At 50.2% G+C, this 23,161-nt stretch overlaps 1 protein-coding gene across 2 annotated transcripts in view; it reads right to left on the reverse strand.

Annotated features, from left to right (window-relative positions):
• Positions 1-19,696: 19,696 nt before the first annotated feature.
• The window catches only part of POMGNT2 (protein O-linked mannose N-acetylglucosaminyltransferase 2 (beta 1,4-)), a 32,474-nt gene continuing 29,009 nt past the window's right edge, over positions 19,697-23,161 (reverse strand). For both annotated transcript variants that reach the window (XM_075143340.1, XM_075143341.1), the window contains one exon: positions 19,697-22,008. In XM_075143340.1, the coding sequence (XP_074999441.1) occupies positions 20,180-21,916 (1,737 nt within the window). In that variant the 5' untranslated portion in view covers positions 21,917-22,008 and the 3' untranslated portion in view covers positions 19,697-20,179. The remainder of the gene's footprint in view (positions 22,009-23,161) is intronic.

Raw genomic sequence — 23,161 nt, forward strand, 5'->3', positions numbered from 1 at the left:
AGCACAGGGTGCCACGGGCCAGGGGGGTTTAGCCCCTCCAAGCTGGCGGGGGCAGCTCTCTGCAATAAAAGTTTAAATCAAACATTTGCTGTGGTCTATCCTCACCTACGGAACATTTAAAAGTAAAACGGAAGAAGAAGCGGAGCTATGTGGTTTTGTTTCTCTCTCTTCCCCACGCTGACGATGATAGGGGGGAAATGCCAGTGGGATTTTTCGAGACCGTTGAGAGATGAGAGGCACTGGTACAGCTGCAGCGAGCGCTGGTGGGTACAAATGCAAATCAGCAGCGTTTTATCAAATCAAGGAGTTGACTGCAAGTGTTTCTGTTCTTGCTCCCAGAAGCCGGGATCGTCTCCGCACTTCCACCACCCACTTTGCAAATGACGTGTAAGGACGAGCCCCCAGACCAGGCATCATTAATGAAGCCATGGAGGTAAAACTCCTCCTGTGAGACTTTGACAAGGCGGACCCCATCTCGGTGTGGACAAGCCGTTCTCTCCGAGGTCACCCAGGCATTTGTTGTTCTCTGGCTGATCAGCCATTGCGGGGTCATGCTGGCCCACGTCTCAGCTCTCTGCAAGGGGCATCTTCATGCCTCTCTCTGGATTGAAGACCTCAAATGGTGTGAAGGTCAAGTTTCTGAGAACTTGTCCCCTGGAGCTATTTTGGATACCTGTTGTTTTGGTAGGATTATTTCTGTTTCCAAGAACTCCTAAACTTCAGGACTTTTTGAATAGACTCCGCGGTTGTCCCCAGGATGGATTTTAAACCAACACAGCTCTTACAGCTGTGTGCTGCCAACCAGCAGATAAAGCAATGCCGTGCTTTGGGGCTTTGAAATCCGCTGGTTTGTAAACAAGGCAAGCCAAAGACACAGGCATCCTTTCCCAAACAGGAGGAGTTTTCCGTCCCCAAATTGCCTCCATGTGGACCTTGGGGATTTCCCTGTTTTTTTGTTTCATTCCCGAGAAGGATCAGCCTCACTTGTTCTCTTCTTCAAAGCTGAACCAGATTTTATTCCCCTGGGCCATACCCGGCATCACCAATCCAAGAGATGATGCAGGTGCAAAGAGGTTTCTCGCCTCTAGCATACTGGGGACCCCGCCCCGGACCCCCAGCTGCCAGCCAGCGGGCAGGGTGCTCCTCGTGCCCCCATCCATGAAGCGGCCAGGCAGTGCGTGGGCTTCCAGCTTCTGTCTGCATCTTGGGTTTGGATGCCATGTGAGGTTTTTTCCCCTCCCTAGTCCCTGGCCAAGTTCCCGTTTCGGCAATCAGACTCACCTTTTCACCTCCTTTTGGGGTAAGGAGGCTGTCACTTGTGACGCCTGTGCATGGTCAGGCAGAAGAGGGGCTCGTGGCACCCCTGACGTCCCTGCCACGAGCACGCAGCAGGAGAGGCGAGGAGGAGGAAGGGCAGAGACGTCAAATCTTTTCTTTAAATCCTTGAGTTTTCTCGGCCAATACCAGAAACTAATATTTCAGTCCGCAGGAGTGTTAACTCAGCAGATGGGCTGCCTGACCTTTCCCTGGCTGTCTGGAGGTGGCGATGCCTTCAGAAAGCGCCCAAAACTGGCAAAGATTTTTCCCACTAGATACTCAGCCCTGGGAAAGTGGAGAGAAACTCTCCAGGGATGGTTCAGTCCCGTCCCCCTCCAGTCCAGCCAGATGAATACAGGTGGTGTTGAACCAGGTTATAGGGAAGAGCCCAAGGAAAATGCGAGTCCCAGCTCCGCATGGAAACGGGACGGGACGTGCCCACGCAGCGGGTATTTCCCCTGGGTGCTGCTGGCTGAGCTCTCTGCTCAAGCAGTCATGACACCACCTCTTCCAGTCCTGCTTTTTGGGTGAGTTTTGCCCTGCTGGATATTTTTTTTTGGCCGCATCCGAGCAGGAATGGAGTTTTTATTGTAGGATAAGGCTAGCAGATACAGAGGCGCAGGCTTCGCTGCAAGTGTTGCCATATTTTTGCAGGTGTTCGATTTTAGTTGCCCGTTCTGGCTGCATCAGAAAAGGCTCAGAGTAAGAAAAGCGTGTTACGTCCTGTTTATGTACATAAACGATGTGGGGTTTATCGCCTTGACCTTTCCTGAAACAAGTTCTTGGCACCTCTGAGTTAAATCTACAAAAAAGGGGATCTATTAAGCAGCAGATCTAGGAAGTGCATCTAGGTGCTGACAGGATACTGGGAGGCTGAGATTTGCCACAATTGGGACAAATCTTCTTTAATGTTTTTGTTCAGTTCACCAGGGTCTCTGCCAGTTCTGCTCCTTGCCCACAGTAAATAGGCTGGGAGCAGGTAATTTCATTCAATTTAAGGCAATTCAGCCTAGTTTTCCTTGATTTGGGGTGAGGGGGAGAGGTAGCACAAAATGTATGCACAGAATGGTCAGGTTAGGTCAGATACTTCTCGATTTATCTTTTGAGCGTGAGACCTGGCATCGCATGCAAAGACGTCTAGTAATGCGTACAGAAAGAGTTCATCCTGGCCATTTGAGGTGAAGTTGAAAGCTAAGGGTGCAGAGATCAGAGGTCTCTCTTCCCTCTCTGCTTCCACTGAAGACCAGGGCAAATTGCTGGAGCTGCTCAGAAGCTGGTTGTCACACCTGGCTGGTGACCTCTGCCTGCTGCTGCCAGGTCCCTGCCCAGCTCATCACGGGTTTGCACACCCCGAGTGCTCTTCCCTTCTCCATCCCTTCCTCCAGCTCTGCCACCACCTCTTCGTCCTTGCCATCCTCAGCTGTAGGGCAAAGGGGGTGAGAGGTTGGCGTTGGATTCTCCAAAAGGTTGGGGTCCAGCTGGAGGGTTAAGATGGGGTAGTTGCACTGCTTCTTCCTCACCTCAGATAAGACATGAAGGTCTCCAGGAAAGTCAGGACCTTCAGCAACCCTAACTGGTCTCGAAACAGTTAAGCGTGTAGACATATGCCCATAGCATATGGGGAGAGGAGCCACGGAAGCCTGCTATCCTCTACTGGCAAAGCTGCCCATGTTGGCACAGGCGAGCCATTCACTGCCACGGAGAGCTGGGAGGCTTTGCAGGGTGCCGCAGCTCGCTGCAAAGTGCAGGCAGCCCTCTCCATCTCCACTCCACCACAGAGGCCTGAGAAAGGACCTTCCCTGCAAACATAAGTTTGCAAATTCATTTTTTTCCCCCTACATGGATGAACTATACTGTGGGGTCACCCCACGCCGGGGACTCCTGGCGTACCTTCAGCCCCTCCTAGCCCCAGCATTAAGAAAAGCAATTTCTGTGGTGGGGCTGAGCAAAAGCACACCCACCAAATGAAATCCAGCTAGTTCTTTATTTGCAGAGCAAACAGCAGAAGAGAAGCCAGCGCTTGCTGTCCCCGTCCAGCTGCTGGGCGCTGCAAGCCCTGGGCTGGAGAGCATTCAGGACTGATTTCAACGCCAGCCTCCTGCCTGCGTTTCCCACCGAAGAGCTGGTTTCGGAGCAGAGCTGGTGGCTGAAGTGAGGATGAAGTGGGAGGGCTGATGCCGGTCAACTAGAAAGGCTTCGCCTAAGGAAAAGTGCTGGCAAGCGGTGTCAGTGCTCCTGGCTCGGGGATGAGGCTGGGGGAGCTGGCCAGGCGGAGGCATCTCGCCTCTCCCACGCCAGAAACAGCCAGAAAACATTGCTCGTACAGCACAACCGAGCTCCAGCGCTGAGCTGAGAGGGGACTTTGGGGCAGGTCGGGGTGGGATGCCTTGGTGCCACAAGACCGGCACAGCTGCTTTGCTGTGGTCCCGAGGCTTAGGAGGCAGCTTTAGGAAACCCTTTGGCTGCCATTCCACGGCTCTGTTTTAATCCGTGGCCAAATCTTTTGATTAACATGGATGTTCCTGAGCAAACAGCATTTAAGACTTCAGAGACTCGGGCTCAGGGTGGCTGAGGGAGACTACCAGCAGAGAATTGCACCCTCCCTCGTCAGCCAGAAATTTAGGCTGAGGCGGGCAATGACTGTGGAGGGGTCAAATCAGCCGGCGTGGTCTTGCCTGGGGTTTTATAGGGAGAGGAGGCAACTCATGGGGGAGATGAGGTCCACCCTGCTCGCTGAGCTACCCCCGCCAGGCGATGCTGGGGCCAGTCCTGTTTCGCAAGGGCGGTTTGGGGCATGCGGTGCCACCAGCCCCATGTCATCAAAGTCCCCCATAAGCTCCATGGAAATGACGGCACCACCTGGGAGCCGTGTACTTTGACTGTGCTCAAATAAGCCTTTTGATAGCAGTGATGAAGCAATATTTGTCCTGCTTTCTGCCTCCACAAAGGCGGGATTAGGACATCAGAAAGTCCTGCTGCTTAATCTTCCTTTGAAGGGACTTGGAGAAAGAAAGGAAAGAAAGAAAGGGGAAGAACAGAGCGCCAAAAGCGGGCAGCCTGTGTGAGCGGAGGTGTAAGAAGAAAATAGGGTAACATGTCTGAGCTTATCATTTGTGATCTTGAGGTGTCCTCAGAGCCTCAACCTTCCCTAGCAAAAGCTGCTATTTTTAGCACAAGACGAGAAACCCGAGTCGAAGGCCTGTGCTGTGGTCCCTGCAGCGATGAGACCCCCCCCCCTCCAACGCCAGGCAAACCCCAGGCTCCCGCCCCATCCCTGTGCGAGGCCTCTTTTTTTACTCCCCGCTGCTGTAACACACAACAAGCGAGGGTTTTGCATGTGCCGGGGAGGTTTGGAGGTGACTGGGAAGAGCTGGCTGATATTTGGGGAGCGCTGTGCTGGTGGAAGAGACCAGCACTCGGTGCCCGTGCGGGGGAACCATACCCACTGCAGCCTCTTCCATGCTTTTCCTTCTCTTCCTCTTCTAGAAACGGGAAACAAGCAATGTGTGTGGGAGCTGCCTCTGCTTTGGCTTGGCAGGGACATTTCAAGACTGATCATGGTTCAAGAGGTGGAAGAAAAATGTGCAAAGACCCCAAAACACGTGCGCTTCTGGGCCGGCAGCTTGGCTTTGCTCTCTGGGGCTCCGCTCCAGCCTGGCCCCGGGCTGTGCAGAGGAAGAGGCTTCTCCGTCCTTCCCTGCCTCTCCCACCCCATGAGGCTTTTGCACATGCCCTTAAAAAAAAAAAATCTCATGTTCCTGAGGCGTTTTGATTGCTCTGGGTAGAAGCTGCCTTTTTTATGCCTGCAGCATTATCACCTCCCTGCCCCTGTGTGCCGGAGCTGCCCCTTGCACGCTCCGCAAAGCAGCCAGGCACTGTCTGTTTTAATTGTTTTCTCCCACTCCCGCCTGCCCTCGGAGCACAGCAGCACATTACAAGGGGACGCGGGGCAGTGGAAGGGCTGGGAAATAGAGAACATTTGGGTGTCAAGAGGTAGAGGAAGGGGGGAAAGCAGGTACCGGCTGGGCTGGTGGGTTCAAGCCCCGGCGTGGTGCGAGCAGAGGTGTCCATGCAGTCACCTGCAGGGACATGAGCAATGAAGTAATTTCTCTGTCTTTGCAGAGCTATGGCCTTGAAGTTTGCCTTTTTTATTCCATAGAGACAACTGACTGCAAAAACCAGATGCCATCTGTCCACCATGCCTCGTAAATCAGATTTTAATCGTCTCGGGGAGAGGGCTGTCTCCTGCCGTGTGCTGCAAACCAGGTCTGCTGGAGTTACTCTGCAAAATTTACATTTCTGAGATGGCTTAGTGATTAGGGCTCCAGCTTCATCCTGAGGAGGCTGAAATTCAATTTCTCCCCCTCTCACAGATTTCCTGGCTGATGATGGAAAGCGGCTGAGGCCATGCCTACGTTAATCAGGTAAGTGCAGCTCTGGTTTTCACCTCCCGGCCCATCTCCCTCCCCACCACGCTCGCACCGCAGCACGTCTGCCCCCAGCACGGGCAGCGGGGCTCCCGTGACGAAGGACACCTGTGCGTGGGGACAGACAGAGGCACCTCCAAGATCCGGTCATGCTCCATGAAAACCAAAGCAACAGATTGCAGAGATGCTGGTGTCGGAGTCGCCGTCTCCTCCAGCGCTGTCAGTGGGCTGGTTCACACCAGCTATGGGCTCGATCGGCGGATAATGCATTTGTCTCAAGGGTGCTGTGGTAGGTTACAGCGGGCAGTGGAGGAGAGCCAGGGAAAGAAATGGCACAAGGTCAGACTTTGTCTAGTCTTGTACAGCCCTTATACAATTCTAGAAGGCAAACGATGTATTCCTCTAATAATAAAATGGGCTGCCGAGGATGCTCAAAAATACGGTGAACTGTCCTTATCCCTTTTTTTTAATCATTATATATTGAAAAATCATTGCCGGTATTACAGGGAGGCGGCAAAGCTACCTCTTTGTGAGTAAAGAATCAATAATTTATTTTCTTCTTCCCTGTATGAAAACAATACCATTAAATCATATTGATTTATTAAAAAGGCAGTACCCCCCGAGCACAAATGACAAGGCTGATCACAGCCTGCCCGTGGGGAGATACAGCTCTCTTATCCACAGCCTCTATGGACTTACTTATCCAAAAGGAGCTTAGCAAGGCCTCTAAAAATGTGGTTATTTATTAGTTGGCATGGTCAAGTTTTGACCCCCAGAGAGATACCCGGAGGGGCAGAGCAGATACAGCCCAGCGTTACCTGCTGGAACCTCTGCTCCTTCCCCTCCGTCCTCGCCACAGGGCTTTGTCACGCAGGATGGCTGCCCGCAGCCGGCCCGCAGCTCACTCACCTCTGCCACCTTATGCGAAAGAAATGCATCCTTCCGGACTGTGTATGGTGAAATGGCAAGAGGGTGGTTAGCTTGGTCGTATCCTGGGACGAGTCAAGTCCTGTCAGCTCATCAAAACCCAAAACTCCAGCAAGGAAGAAAACGATGCGTGAGACAGGAGGAAAAAAGACTGAGAACGATCTAATGGTTACAATGATCCAATCCATTAATTTTTTTAATCTGATGCCATTAGAGTTTAAGCTTTTGAAAGGGTACAGGAGAAGAAAGATGCATCATGTTAGCATCTTCTGCAGAAGCAAACCTCCACCCTTGGTTCACACAGGCGGGGGCAGCCGTCATTCGTTTTGCACGAAATCTTTTTCCCCCACTTCTGCAGCGCAGCAGCGGTTGCAGCTGGGCCAAGCATTAATTAACTAGATGGGGTAGAGGGCGCAAAGGCAGTATGGCTTGTATGGAAGCCATTTAATGGGGAATCACTTACAGAAATGCCCCCCCACCCGATACACCCCTGAGCGAGTTGTTCTGCAGGACATCTCCATGCAGGTGCTTGCGATGGAGCCAGCTGAAGGTTTGGGCAGGGCTCAGGAGGCTGGTAGGAGGTGTCTGATGAGCAACTTCTGGAACTAAGGGCATCAAAGCAGGTTTGTTAAAACGCGCTAACGAGGGGGAGTGTGGTACGCAGCTAAGGGGGCGAGCCCAGCCTCGGCTGGTTCGTGGACTGCCCTGACTGTGCAAGGCCTCCGCAGCGCTGGGACGCGTTTTAATCAGCACTCAGATATTGCACAGGAAAAGGAAATATTCCCCTTCTTTTTCCATAAAGATTCGACCGTTTATTGCACCAACACCCTGGCGAGGCACCTTACCAACAGATGTGTCATGAATAAATATTTTCAAAATAATTAACTTAACCTAAATGTTAAAAAAACCCACCTCTGTTGTATAGGTGGAGCTGATATAAGGGAAAAAACCTTCATGTCAGCCCTGGACACTCTCTGTGATAGCTGTCAAAAATGATTACTGTTAGCTCCTGGCAGTTTTGCACCGGGTTCACCCTAAAAACTGAAAAAAACCCTTGTTTCGAGCCAGCAGTGACTTGAGGAAGAAGGCGAGAGCTGCAGGCAGGCAGGAGTTAGCAGTTCAGGCTCCCGCCATTACCCCGCGTCCTGTTTCTGCAGCCGCAGCCCCGCTGCGACGCGGCTGACGGCTGCCACGGGGATGGACCCCGGCTGTTTGTGAGCCTGGAGTTAAGACTCTGTTCCTGGCCCCATTTTGAGGACGCGGCTCAGGCCTCTTTCCATACGGGGCTTCGGTGCCCCCGGTTTGGGTAAAGGGGGAAGCGGGAGGTGCAGCATCCATAGCGGGACAGGTGAGGAGAGACGGAGGAAGCAGGACTTGGGGGGGGGAGGCAGCGGGACACCCCCTTTTCAGAGGACCGAAGGAGACTGCTGATTAAACCAATTATCGAGCCGATTTCTAATGAGCCTGCCACAGCTTCACCAGGCGGATCAAAGAAATTAAAATCCTAGGGCAAAATAAACATTTCCATTCAAGCCCTATCAGTCTTCCTGACCCCAACTCTTCCCCAAAAATCCTTATCCCCAACCCAGACGCTCAGTCCAGCATCAGTTACGAGGATGCCGGGACCGAGGTGTCACACCTATTTCCAGGAGAGATTGTGTGATGTCTGGAGGACGTTGGGGTCATCAGAGAGCCGCCTCTGGGGTTCCCAGGACACCGGTGTTAACATGCTGCCGCTCACCTCGGGTGCAGCTCGTGGGGTGCGGGGGGGTGCTGTGCTCACCCAGCAGCACGCTATGCAATGGGTGCTGCCGTGAGCTACCGTGCGGTGCGAGGTCCCGGAGCTCAGCCTCCCTTTGGAGGTGCACGGGGTCCCACCGCCATGCCGCGGGTTATCTGGCAGGGCAGCCCCATGCTTCTCTCGGCGTGGGGACAGCAGTCCCTGCCTGGCCTCGTGGCTGTCACTGAGCTCTCTGGCCCCCAGGCTCCAGCCAGGGTCCCTATGGGGTGGCAGAAGACGCCGGAGCTGGAGACGATGCGTTGGAGGGAGACAACCAGCCCCAACCAGTCTCTGCCCAACCTCTCCTTCTCGGCTAGCACGGGCGAAGGGACCGCTGTGTCCCAGGTAGAGGAGGGGGCAAAGCTGGTGGCCTGGGGTCAGAAGCCAGAAGGACTTCACAGGGTTTCCGAGCTCTGATCTCCATCTGTAGCTGAAAGCACAGAGCAATCCCGCAGCAAAGGAGCCGGTCAGGGCAACCCCAGCTCAACCTTACTGGAGCCCAGGGAGCCATCACCGAGGCTGGCTTCATCCAACATCCCTCCGTGGGATTCTTCACTCGTGGCCCTTCTTACAAGCACCATCATTTCTCCCTTCTCTCTCCCTCTGCAAAGGAAGAGAATTTAAAGATTAAACCCTGCTGAGAAATAAAAAAATCATAGGTCCTCTGAGACACAAAGTACAGCCACAACCCAACGTCAGGAGTGGGGAAACAGCTTTTCTACATGTTGGGGGAGGTTTGGCAGATAGGAAAGTATTTCTCAACTGAACACTCTCCCTCTGGTTTGGATTAATAGCTTGGCTCCAGCTGCAGGTAGAAATTCCCCACCCCTCCCATAAGAAATAAATTCTAAAATGTGACTAGCTCAAGAGAAGAAATATCTGCTGGATGTCTTTTTAATGCCCAATTTTTTCCCTCTGTAAAGCATTCCTCTTTTAAAAGCACTCTGGCTCTTCACAGCTCATTTTCCTTGGATTTTATGGAGATGCCTGTACTGAGCACATGTGGATAACTGTTTTCATGTTGCTTTTAATGCGGCGACGTACACAAGATACATGTAATAACAAGAACAAGGTGAGCTGTTCCTAGCAAACAATTTATTTCTGCTTGTGAATTATCCATGAGGAGACCTAGATATGGCTTGTTTTTTTTTTTACATCATCAGCTATTAGTCAAAAGTATTTGACACTCCACGTGACCGTATTTCTCCCCGCTGCCGGTCGCCCTGCAGCTTGCGGCCGCAGCCCCTCTGCCCTCGCCCCCGCCAGCACGTTTCCCCTGCCCGACGCCTTTGCGCAGGGAGATGGAGGTTTGCACGGGTTTTGTCCGAACACATTCCTGTGGTTTTGGGATCCTCTTCCCCTCCAGAGAGGATCCGGAGCTGGGATTAAGCCGCCACTGTGTTGGAGCACTGTGGGGAGTTATTGAACATGAACTCAATATATCCTTTGTACTTCTCTTAAACTAATAAACAATAGATGTTCTCTTCAAAGGTAAAGGAAGCTAATAAAACACTCACAAGCTCTGCCTTTCAACCCCAATAAAATCCCAGCAAGATGATGCCAAAGTGATTCTTAAATCCAAGCATTGAACTCGACGTCGAAATGCCAGCCCCCAAACGCGAGAAGAATACGGCTGTTTTCTCAATTCACATGGGAAGAGCCGGGGTTTGGAGGGCTTGCTCTTTCCCGGTTGCCATCGGGTGGATCAAAATGTTTCACCTAAAACCTGGTAGTTAAAAATCAGGTCTTTGACCTCCTGCAGAGAAGTCACCCAGCAGTTCTCAGCTCCAGATGCGGCGTGGGTTTGGACAACCTTTATCTACGTTTTAGCAATATAGGGGCAAAACACAACGTCTGCTCCACAACATTTTTTACAGTCCCCACAAATGAAACCCTTTGGCGAGTGCCCTTTGCTATTCATCGCGCCGTTTCTCGAGATGGGAGGAAAGAAAGTAAAGATGGAGAATAAAGGGGGACACGTGCAGCTCCGCTGAGATAATCCTCTCATATGGTAGAGGTCTCCTCTCTGGACGGAGAGCCTGAAACTCACGCCTCAAGGAGGAAACGGCTCTGATAAGTGGTGTGGAGGGAGGCCAGCACACCCACAGGACACGCTGCTTATTGCTCGGGCTGCTCCACAGCTGCTCGACTTGACCAGCAACCAGTGGGAAAGGACAGGGAAGCTGCCACCAAATGCAGAGAGGCTTTTGATACCAAGAGCAAACTTGAATCCCACTTGCGAGGTGGAGGGTGATGCACCAGTCCCAGACTGGCCTGGCAAAGCCTGGCCTTGCACTGTCGTGGTCTCCCGGGGTGCAGCCAGGGCTGCACAAAGCAGTTAGCCCAGGACTCACCGTCCCAGGTGGACTCAAAGCGGGCTCAGAGGGGTGGTGGAAGGAGGGTACGTGCTGTTCTTGGCTGGGGCGCACATGCCATTTTGCACAGCGGAAAGGAGACCATGCACGTCATCTGACCATGCATCACTGCAAATTCATGGTTACTTTATTCTTCTTTGGCTCAGGCCGTCAGCCAGCTTGCTTGGCTTGGTACAAAGGAGGAGGAATCAGAGGAACAGACCATGGAGAAGCTACTTGGCAGGAGCTGAGTCCCAAAGCATCACGTTTTCCAGTGCCAGGGGTGGTGCGTGCTGCTCTCCCTGGCTGCTTGGGCATCTGAAACACGAAGCCTGGGGACCGGCCTCCTGGAGACCTCCAAGGGCATCTCTCCTGGAGCCTCTTCCCCAGGGTGACTCTCCTTTTGGCCTCTATCTCCTGGCAGCCCCCTTGGTCCTTCCCCGTGCTTGCTGCGGTGCTGCTGGCCCATCAGCACAGGGAGGGCAGCTGATGAGAGCTGGCAGGAGCCTGGGCATGAGTCTGAAACCGGAGAGAAATGGGAAAGACGCGGCATTAATTATGATGGCTTGGGACCAGCTGGAACCGTCACACCAAGTTAACTGAGGAGAAAACAGCTGATGGCTCAGGGACGAGGTGGCCCGTGGGGCTTGGCGGGGGACGCCAGATGAAAACCACCACCGCGTGCCAGCCCCCTGCCCTTTCCCAGCCTCGGCCCCGGAGCATCGTCCCGGTGTCACCACAGAGGCAGCTTGGATAACAGGAAAACAGAGCGAGCCCACTGGCAGCAGTGCTTTCCTTTGAAGCCCTGCCATTACATGTGGGCTCCCAGACTGGCAGGGTTTGAGCTGCTTTCTTAGCTAAATTGGGAAATTAATTACCCTGAGCCGCACCTCCGAGTGAAAGACGGGCAGCTCGCTCTCGGCGATGCCTGGTCTCGAGTGACTAAATCAAGCTCAGTGAAGCAGCCCGGAGCCTCGTCGCTTGGCGTGCTGCAGGATTGTGGCTTTCAGTAGGCAGGACGCTAAGGGAAACACCGTACATCAAAGTCCAAAATGCTTGGAGTTCTTGGTGGCCAGAACTGGGCTGGGGTAGCGGCAGACGCACGTCTGGTGGGTGCTTCTGCTAGAGGTACCAGTGTGGTTATTTAAACTCTTTAAATGGAAATGGACAAAACCTATTAAAATAAATGGTACTGGTTTTATGCTTCTTGTTGCCTCTGCTTCAAGCTGTCGATTTGCAATTAGTTTGCATTTATAGATAGTTTGCATTTTCTGAGTGTTTCCCTGCAAAATCATAAAAAGTCAGGCTAAAAAAATGCATTTTGAGTCTGTTTTGATGCTGTGACAAGGGATAGTTCCCCCACGAGTCAAGGAGCTTCAGAGTTAAGCAATAAATGGGTCCCTTTTATAGCCAGTTACAGATTTCCCCCTCTGCTGTAAATCCCGTTAAAGGTAAGTACGCTCCCAGGGCAGCCCAGGCGGCAGGAGCCCCACTATTCCACAGCCCCGGCAAACCTGGCCGTGCCTGCAATGCCACACACGTATTTCACGGCTCCCTGCTTTGGTCTTTTTCCTGGTAAGCAATTACATTCAAGGGCCTGATTTTTGTTTATTCCTCTGCAACCCGCGTAGTTGTTTACATGAAGGCAAAGGGTATGAAAAAAGGTATCAAACCGGAACAGGGGGAAAAAAAAGGGAAAACTCCCTGGAGCTGCAGTTGGATGCACTGACTGCACTTGCTTGGGTTCAGGCATGTTTGCTTGCTCCTGAAACTGTTGATCACCTGATGGTGGTAATATTTTCCTAAAGATTACATGGGATTGGCTTTAAGGGGTTCTTTTAATTTCCACGAAGCAGAGCGTTTCCAGGTAAATCTCTTATCTGGCCCAGAGCAGCACAAAGCGAGGGGCTCTGCATGTCTAATTTTGGGTTTAATTTTTCCCCTGAAATGTTACTGCTTAAACAGGCAGCTGAGAGTGCAGAGCCAAAATCCTTGCCTAGATGGCAGTGCCCCACGCGCCGCCTCCCTCTCCTCCATGCTTCTTGCCGTGGGAATCCCATAAAAAACCAGGCACATTTTATGAAAGCATTGGTCAGATGGCCACCAGTCCCCCTGCCCTGCTAGTCAGCTTGAGCAGCAGCCTGAGCCTCTGCTTCCCAACGCAGGTCTGTCACACCTGGCCACCCACAAGACACGCAAGAACACCAGGATGTTGTGTGGTCCTTGCTGAGTCGTTACAGAAAGCCTTTTTCCTTGAGCCACGAATTGGTGTTGGGGGGAGACAGGCAGCTGGGTAAATAAATCAAGTATTAAAGCTTTCTCGAATGAGGAGAAATAGGTATCACCCACCAAAAGGTGAGGGAGAAGGAGGTGAAGAGGCTGCCCAAGCCAACCCGCACTGCTCCACACCATGCCCGTACGGTGGTAGCTATGTCAGAAAAAGCGAAATACAGGCAGACATGCCTTCAGCCGGCCCAGACCCGGTTGCACTGGGGTGGGATGGAGAGGCAGGGTGCTGCAGGGTGGGCAGCCACCGGCCCCTGCTGCTCTCTCCCCCTGTGGCAGGGCCGGGGGAGCCGCCGGGCAGCAGGCACGGCTCTGCGCTCGCCCGAGCCTGCGACTTGTATCTGCTGGGAAGGCACTGCCACCCTCCAAGGAGCCCGTGGGGACGCTCCTGGCATAAACGCCCCCTGAATACAGCAGACCTGGCCCCTGGGGCTGAAGGGTAGGGAAAGGCCAGTATTCAGCTCTGTTTTTCTCAATATTGGTGAAATCACCCCAAAACAAGAGGTCCATCGGAGTCTGCACAGCAGCGGCCATCTCAGTAGCCGTTCGTGGATGGCAACAGGGACCCGGCAGGTTTTTGCCAGGTGGATTAAAGAAGCAGGAGGAACTGACTCACCACAGAAACATCACACCGATAGAAACGTCCACAGGAAAACACCGTGGGAAATCCACACGTGGTGGGAAAACGACATTGCTGCCGGCGACGGTACGCCTGCAGACTGTCCCACCTCCATCCACCTTACCCCCACTGGCCAAGCTGGAGGAGGCGACGGCTATTGCTGGCGACCAGAATAACATCAAAGGAAGGAAGGACAAAGGAACAGGGAGTCTCTAGGACAGAGAAGAGGGATGCTAAACTGAGTGGGCTCATCTGTGGATGCTAAATTATGCATACAGGGACGGGGCTAACCCAGAAGGTAAATCAGGCAATTCAGGCGAGCCATTTGAATAAACACCAAACAAAGGGAAACTCAATTAAATTTTAAAGGCAACACATTTTCAAACGGCAGGACTAAGCAGCATTTAAAGGTGATGATCGGTGCCAAGTTATTTCGAGCAAACAGGAGGCTATTCGGTTTATCTGTCTGAACGTGCCAACAATTAATTTGGTAATCAGCATGTTCTGAAGGGACGATTTGAGAGGGTGACAAGGAGGGCCAGGCCCTCAGTCAGTGTAAATTCGCACCGGCTTGCTGCATCGCAGCCAGCCCCGTGCTAGCGGAGGGTTTGGCTCAAGCCCCCCGGGGGGGACGCGCTGGGGGAAGTGACTTCTCTTACATAAGGACAGGGATGTGCTTCACACACATGCAGATGGTGATGCTTCTCATACCACCCACAGCACAGATGGACTGTCAGTCATCACATTGAAAGTCATTCCAAGAGTGTGCCTACCCCAAGTCCAGCAGGGAAAAATTAAGTGCTCTTTTATCCACTAAACCTACCCTGCCTTACACCGCACAGACACCAGAAGCAAAAATATTGTAGAAATAAGTCTGCTATTTATATAGCTCAGCCCATGAGATACAGCAATAAAGATGCTGAAGTCACCCTTTTGTTTAATATAAATTAAACGATGTTGTGCTTATAGAGTCCCTTTCACCCAGGGATCCTGGAGAGCAACAACCTCCTTGCTGCACGGATGGACCAACTTCTGCCCTAAAGAGGTTAAAGGCTTGGGTCAGAGCCCTTGCCAGCCCACCTGCAGTAAATGTGGCTCTGCCTCAGAGCCATCTACACCAACAGGCTGCAGTGTCTTAAACAAAGTAATTTCCTAAGTGTCTTAATTTAATTTGGGTCCTATGAGGTGCTGGTGTCTCGGGACAAGCCATCCAGACATCCCAGAGCGGTGGATGTGCAGAGCCTTAGAGACAAGGACAAAAAGGTGGCCTGAAATGGAAGGGGAAAAAAAAATAAATCTTTGAAAAATATTTCAGTAGTACATTTACCTTGAGTAACGTATTTAGTTGTTACGAGACTGAGGTAATGAAGCCAAAAAAGGCACATTGCATTATTTCTCACCAAAATCTTCTAAGAAATGGTCCGGTTTCTCCTAATATATTACCTAAAATAAATAGGTAGGTAAATATATTACCTCAGCTGTCCTTTAACGGGTTTGTTTTTCCTTTTTATTTTCCTTCCCTCCACAGTAGCTCTTAAAAGTCCCAAGTTATTGCTCTTAAGAATTGTTATTTCCTCAAGATAAGGATCTGTCCAAAAGAATCAGGGGAGAGGAGAGGAAAGAGACAGAAAAATCTCAATTTGGACTCTGCAAAACCAAGTATTTTGATTAAATACCTCAGTCACTTTCTGGAGGTGTAAAACCCGCACCGGGTGACCAGTCTGGATTGCAGCTAGGACGTCACTGCCTGCCCCTACAGCCCACAGGCAGCCTGTGAGAAGAAAGAAGCCAAAAGCTGGAGAAATCCATAGGGCCAGTAAAACAAAGTGCAATAATTTTGCTAAGGAAAAGCTAGCCAGTAATAATGTATGGTAGGCATAGGTTTTTCTGGATAAGGTTTAGGATTCTGCATGCTTGTCAAGGTCTAAGTGGACTGGGTAAGCGCTGGAGCATCTCTGGCTGGTGAGAAGATGACCAGCTGGTGACCACCACCCCGCTCCCCTGCCCCAGTGTCCCACCAAGGCGCCCGACTGGCTGCGCAGAGGGAGATCAGGAGGAGCCGGGTTCCACCCGTATGAGAACATCGCTCACGGGGGACCAGCATCCTCACTGCTTCTCGCTTGGTCAATAGCTCAGTGATGTCTTCATGCTGCAGCCAGCCGAGGGAGCAAGCTCAGGACATCACTAAACCACTCTCTGTCATATAGAGGACAATTCCTTCTTGGAACAAGGGTTTAAAAGCCACACAGAGGATGCTGATAGTCGCTTGGCAGGACACAGGCTATCTCAAAAGGACCATTAAAATATACAATAAAACAAAAGGAAAAATAGGATTTCATTATTATTTCCCAGTGCGTTAGGGTCCTGAGAAGCTGGCACACAAGTGCTCTAGAAATTTTCTGACATGAGCTCCCGCAGGCGATCATGTCAAATGCCACCTGCCAAGCTGGTTGGGACAAGTCCCTCCCACCACTCCATAGTCCCGGAGAGGGTTTGACTCAGTGGCTTTTCAGCCCTCGATTAATGCTACTCTAAGCTGCTCCTCAGGCAACACCTCCTGGGCAACTGGTCTTCCACTGTGTTGGGCAAGGAGTGGTCCATTTAAGACAAGTCTCAACTCTCCACAGCCCCGGTGGCAGCATGTCCTTCTCGAGAAACACTTCCAAGCCAGATTGGAGTTGAGCCTCTTCAGAAATGTTTCTATTCTTAATATGGCTTTTGAGGGTGGGTTTGGGCTATAAGCAACTGAAAAGAAGAGTAGTGTGAACTGCTCTGGCTCTATTAAAGTCACTGTCACCCTTGAGAAGTCCCATCCCGTAGGGAACCATATTACCATACAACCTGCAGCGCCTGCTCCAACACCTCCCGTGCAAGCTGGCAAGTACTCCATTCAGTCCCGCTTCGCCCTCGTACGTGTCGGTAAGGAGCCCTCCCCCAGCAGCTGGCTGCACCTTGCACTTGGGCTAATTAAAATGAGAGATGAAACTGCAGCCAGAGGAAACCCTCCGACATGATCCATCTCCGTAAGCATGGCAGCAGCGAGTTCGAGACCAGCTTGCTATTAGCATCCTGCGCTGGCCCCAGAGGGCTTTGGATTTAATCCCAGCTATTTCTCTTCTTCCAGGACAATGGGGCCAGACAGCACACAGAGCTTAATGTATTTGCTTTGGGAGCAAAAACAAATTACGCAATGGTGGAAGGTGCGAGTCTCTTGCACAAGACAACTTGTCAAAAGGAGCCCCATAAGCTTGCCTGAGGAACAAGCTGTTTTGGAAATACAGTAAGTCAGTTCCAGCCCTGCCCTGCTGCACGTGTCGAGGTGCAGCCCCAGCCTCTGTGCATGGAGAGCCTGCATCCGTTACAGGATTAAACTTCAAGCAATGCCAGGCAAGCATTCCTTCTGATCAATTAAGAAGTGGCATTGACAGAGAAAAGTCTCGCCGGGTTTTCTTGAAACATGAAGGCTGGAGGCTGCACAAGAGGATATTTGTGTGAAGCAAGGGAAACAAACAGCCCATGGGACAGGGGAGGATCAGGGGCGAAAAATGGAATGGGCCTGCAGAGCACTGACGGCAAAGTTATTAAAAGGAAAGAAAATTCCTTACGGGAAGTGATGCTAGCACTCCAGAGCAGTTCTTGAGGTAGTATAAATCAGCATAACATTACTGTGCCCAATTTATGACAGCTAGAGGCTGGACCATGTCCTCTCAGTGCTGCGTGCTCCGGCAGAGGAGGAATTTGGGTATAGCAATGAGGCTCCGGTATAGACATTCTTACACTGGGCAGGTGTTGAAGGCAAATGGCCACATCACCGTCACAACTTCAGTGTTCAGCTATCTCAGAATTTGAAAAGGGAAAAATCCTTTAATTTTGTTTCCACCTCATAAAGTACTCATAGCACCGATGAGGAAGACAGAACCTGAATGCACATTTTTGCAAAGCACATTTGATTATTTTCTGGAAAAAGCGAGTCTCCGAAGGCAAGCGACCGCTCCACGCCAGAGTTAAGAGCACAGAAACCCACATATATGATACTTCATTGCTCTGTACCCAATTTTGTTGATTAGAATCATTAGGATATGAGAAGAAAATAGTTAATGTGCTGTAACCAATCTGCAAATGTTAGAAAATCTGCAATCATATAAAACCAATCTTAAGTGAAATGGGATGGTCTACAAATTACAGGCAAAGGATTGCTACCAAAGGCACTGAGAAAGACGGGCAGGAAAGTAACACACAGACCAATACCCTGCCCAGGACAGAAGGTGGATAGGGGAACACAGGCAGCTCACACACCCGAAGAAAATTACTTCTGAAAACTGATGCAAAACGAATGCTGACCAAACTTCATCCTTCTGAAGGCTCATTTAATACCGACTTCGTAGGGTGCCAACATTACCACCCTTGCAACAGCCAGCCGGATGGCCAGTGGCCACAGGGCTACCTGCAACTTGAATGGACATGGGGATGCAACGTTGCTGCAAAACCCTGCCGTGAGTGGGAGCTCATCAGGCAGTGAGGTCCTGGGGAGCTACAGGTCCTGGTGGCTTCCCTAAACAGCCTGCTGTCACGTCTGTCCCATTTATGACATTTTTCTCACCTCAGCTCTGACATACGTGGCATGTGATGTGCAGTCACATGGAGACTTTGGGGCACAGCTCAGATACTCACTTCGCTTTAGCAAGAAGCCCATTTTGTCCTAAGAAAACAACAGTGGGAGTATTCACGCGCCCCTTTAAAATATGCAGACAAAAATTATTAGTTGGCAAGGCTACAACGGCAAAGTAAACACAGACTTTGGGATTGTTTTTCTGGTTTTTTTTCCCCCTTTAAATCATAAACATGTTTGAAAACAAAGTGAGACATAATGAAAACGAATATACAGAAGCAGCACTTGCCTGAAGGTCCAATGTTGTACTGCAGCGTTTCACTCGTTTTTCAACCCTCCTGATTTGTACCGCAATGTTTTTTCCCCCTCTCTCTAGAACTCATATTATAATCCTGCCTTGAGATGCTCATCTATCAGCCCATCACTCAGAAAGCAAGCCATTTATCCTGCTGTTCAAACATCCATCCAGACCTCAGGAGGATGGTGGGGACTAGGGAGGCAGAGGAGAAGAAAGCACTCGTCCTGCTGCTTTAACGTTGGTTATAAACTATGGAGGATGCTAACTTCTATCAGTGAAACATCTCACGCTCCTGCCCCTTTTTTTCTCTCTTCCCCAAGGCCCGTACTTTTGATGCAGAGCTGTCTTTGAAAGACAGCGTCATTTAGGATCTCCACCTAAAGGAGAACTGTGCAGGATCAGGTCTTACGTAGGCAGTGTGTTACCCCAGCAATGAAGCCAGATTCTGATCTTGGGGAAAACAGGTATAAGTCTAGAACAAACTACTCCCCTGAGCAGAGCAACAGAGGTGCGAGTGTCATCAGCCCAGCCCCTGCCATGCGCTCTGTCCAGCGCAACGCGACGCTCCCATGTACTTGCCTCCTGCCTGACTCCGCTTCCTCCCACCGACATCCAGGAAAACCTGTGCTCAGAAAGCTTCCCTTTGAGACCACCTGCCTATCGCTTAGCAAAGCATGTACCTGTTAGCAGCTATTATCAACCGATTATTCTGATCGAACACCAAAAAAATGATTTTCTTGAGCAGATTGTTGTAAGCGCAATCTCTTCCCCATCACCTCTTCCAAACCATCCCCTTCCTTCCCCACAGACCTGTACATAACTCGCAAAATGAAAACAGATCTTAAAACACAGTAAATTATTTTATCCACTCCATCTCTTCTATCTCCCATCTGCTACTGTAGCCTTTTGCTATTGGGGTGCAGTGAAATCTGATTTTAAACGCGAAGCTGACACTGTAGTCTCATTCTCTTCAGGCAAAATATGAAAAATAAAAAGCTACCCATATACACATTTTATCACAGCAATAGATAAATCTATCACAATAACCATTCTGACAGATAATAAAAAGCAAAAAAATATTGAGGAGGTTTACAGCAGTTTAATGAAGGCTCTCGTACCAAATCTTGAACTCAAAGTTACAGTCAGAGTTATTGAAAAAAATAACTTACAATGAAAAAGCTGATGAGAATTGCCCACCTAGCCATGGAATTAACTGCGGTTTAACGCTGTGCTTAAATACTCACCACATAATAGAAACGAATTTAAATCACGACCAAGGTACACACAATTCACTTCCATTCTGTTTTCAATTACATGTATTCAGCACGTAATTTAACCTGTGGAAGTTACTCTGAAGAACACAGAGGTATCTTTTTTTTTTTTTTTTTTTAAAACAGTCACTGGAAATAAATACCATTTAAAGAATACACATGGAGTGCAATAAAACGGACACTTAGGCACTGGTACAGTCCTCTTCAGCCCTCTACAAACTACAAGACAAGAAGTTTTAAACCACAGATGGAGTGGAGAGCAGGGCAGAGCTGTACATGTAGCGCAACAGGTTATGTACTACACAAGAGCACATCTGCAAAAGGTCCCAGGAGATTTTTGTTGAAGATGCAGCGTATCCACACCAGGTATATTGTGAAGGGCTTAATGTTTTCTGAGAAGGTGTGATTCTGATGGGACAATATATAAGGCATGTAAGTGTTTTCCCCTTGCTCTTGTATCCACACTTCATATTTCACTTCTCTGACCTTGAGATACTTCAGGTTCCAGGGAACCTGCCAGGACACGGCAAGTTTAGCTTCGCTCGTGCCCTGGACAGAGGCTTGACACTTGGCATCCCTCACTTTGCCAGGGTAGAGGCTACTAGACCACTTCTGCTTCTTGGGTCCGGGCTTAGACTTCACAGTCTGCCTGATGACATGGATGAGAGAAGGGATGTTCACCTTCGTGTCCTGGTAGGCACGGAACAGCCACTCGGGGTTGCGGCAGCAGAGGTGCCGCGGCACCTCTGTGCTCTTAATGATGCGCTCTTGCTCAGCTTTGTCCAGATGAGCAATCCCGCCCTGATCCCAAGGTCTGTCCGGGTAGGTAACGGTGTCTTCCCTGTCGGTGTTCTGCCAGGCAATGTACTGCAGGTCCATGCCAGGAAGGGTTGCCAGGGTTTTGTAAGGGGTATAGTGTTCAGGGTTGATAGCATAAGGAAAGAGCTCCACCACCGTGGCACCTCTTGGCAGGAAGAGAGACATGACTAATTGGGCCCCATGCATGCTGACCAGCATGGACGCATTGCTGATCAACTGGACAATGTCAGAAAATGAATGCTCCTCCAGAGAGACGGTAATGGTTTTCATCTGAAACTCCTGAGCGAGAGCCAGGATTAGTTCTGCCTCATTTAGGATAAGTCTGTTGATTGTTCGACTGAACACTACGATGTACTCCTCACTGGAGTTTTCCTCCAAGCTGACGTTCAGCTTCTGCATCATGAATTTGGTGAACTGCCTGATCTCGTTACCAGAAACCAAGATGTTAGCCTTCGGCCCTTGTGGCTGGACAAATCCATACTGGTACCAGGTGGTGATTTTGGACAGCCCCACATACGATTTGGTAAAGCAGAGGAGCCTGCCCAGGGTTTTAAGCTGCTCCCTGAGGAGTGGCTGCTTGTTACTCAGTAACTTGTAGAGGTCAAAGTGAACACCTTCACTCCACCCTTCCATGAAGAAGAGCCGTGCCTCCAGATCTAAATCAGAGAATTGCTGCATGGTGTAATAAATGGGGAGGAGGTCATCATGAAAGACGTGCATCAGGTTGTCTGGGTTGAACCTGTTAGCGATCAGCGCCACATCAGGCACGAAGACTGGCTTTGGCATAAATTTCAGCGCAGCAGCTGGCAGCTCCACGAAGTTGAAGTACTGGGTGTTGTGATCTTCCACTGAGGAGAGGTCGAGCAGAGCTGGTTGGAACCTCCGGGAGCCCAGGTTGGGCAGCATGACCGAGGAGTTGCTGTGAAAGTAGACAAACTCCTCAGCCTCAGTAGAGTAGCAGAGGGACTCAAAGCGGCAGATGCGGTCGGTGTGCATCCTGCCGGTGCACACCATCCTGGTACCATCTTCCACCAGTGCCTGGAGAGCTGCATGGTAGTCAATCTGAACCTGAGAGAGTTCCTGAGACTGGCGTGTGAGGACCAACTCCTCTTCAACCATGAAGACATGCTCTCGCAGTTTGATGTATTTCCACAGCACAGCAGCGAGGACAGACACGAGCAGGGCATTAAACACAGCTGCTATGTTCATTCTGTAGTTAGATCCTAGCAAGATGACAGGTGGGGAATGCAATGGAGAGGGAACACATCATTAACACTCCTTGACATGGTGAGGGCAAAGACCTGTGGAAAATAAAACAAGAAAGGAACCATTTAAACATCAGTTTACAGCTCCATCATAAATTGTATTTTATGGGCAATCCAAGAGAGTTTAGGCTTTTTTCAGAATTTTTCCCCCTTCCAGGGAACAAGGGAAAAGAAGAAAAGAGTGCCAAAGCACTACCCAAAACTGTAAAAAAAAAAAAAAAAAAAAGGCAAACAGAACTGGGAGCTGTTCTACAGGAAGGTTTCCTCTCTCATTTTCATTCTACCCTTTTGGAGAAGAAAAAGTAAAGGGGTTTGAGGGTGAGCTCTACGAATCTTTGTCAGAAAAAAAATGGTATGTTCCCTGAGACTTTGGCTCATTCTGCTTTTTGCAGATGAGTCCAACAGCGAGAGGAAAGACAGTGCTACAATCACTGGGCCACTCGCACAGGGCTCGGGAGACCTAGCTCCTTATCTTGATCTGCCATAGGCCTTTTGCATGTCTGCGAGTACCTAACTCTGCCTCTCGCCGTTACTGTGCAGATAATAATAGTACAAGGAGTATTGCCAAGTACAGATTTTGCTACACTCCATTCCAATAGGAAACGTGAACTGGTGAACATAACATTCAAGTTAATTTTATTGTGGGGGTCGGGGGAGGACTTGCAGGTCTACGGACTGCCCTGTGTCCCAAGTCACTCAGTCATTTCTTTGGCTGCAATCCGGGATCAAAGGCTAAGAGCTGCCATCGTCTTCCAAAAGAAATATTGGCATGAGAGAGAAGAGAGCTCTGCTCTTTATGAGAGGAACTGATGTTTCATTAAAGCAATCAAACCTTCATTTAGTGAGAGTCTGACTTGCACCAGCACAACCAATCGTTATACAAATGGGAAGGTAATAGATTTGAAGTGTTGCTAGTGTTGGTGTTTTCCCATCCCAACCAGAGAATCTCTTTTGCACTGCTCCAAGGCCTCCCTGTTTCTTTTTCTGTTATGGGAGAGATCCTGCTGCTGTTTTCTTTCTATGTAGAAACACTACTGGCTTATATCAGAGTATTGATTACATTTTCAGCTGTGAACTTCAGTTGAGGTATTGATTCACCTACAGTATTTATGGGTTCCAATTTTCATTATGCATCAAGGTTCATTGCTAGTCAGGCTGTAAATAATTGCAGCCATGACTCATGGGGAAC

This window comes from Calonectris borealis, chromosome 2, assembly GCF_964195595.1.
Source record: "Calonectris borealis chromosome 2, bCalBor7.hap1.2, whole genome shotgun sequence".
In the NCBI taxonomy this organism is placed as follows: Eukaryota; Metazoa; Chordata; class Aves; order Procellariiformes; family Procellariidae; genus Calonectris; species Calonectris borealis.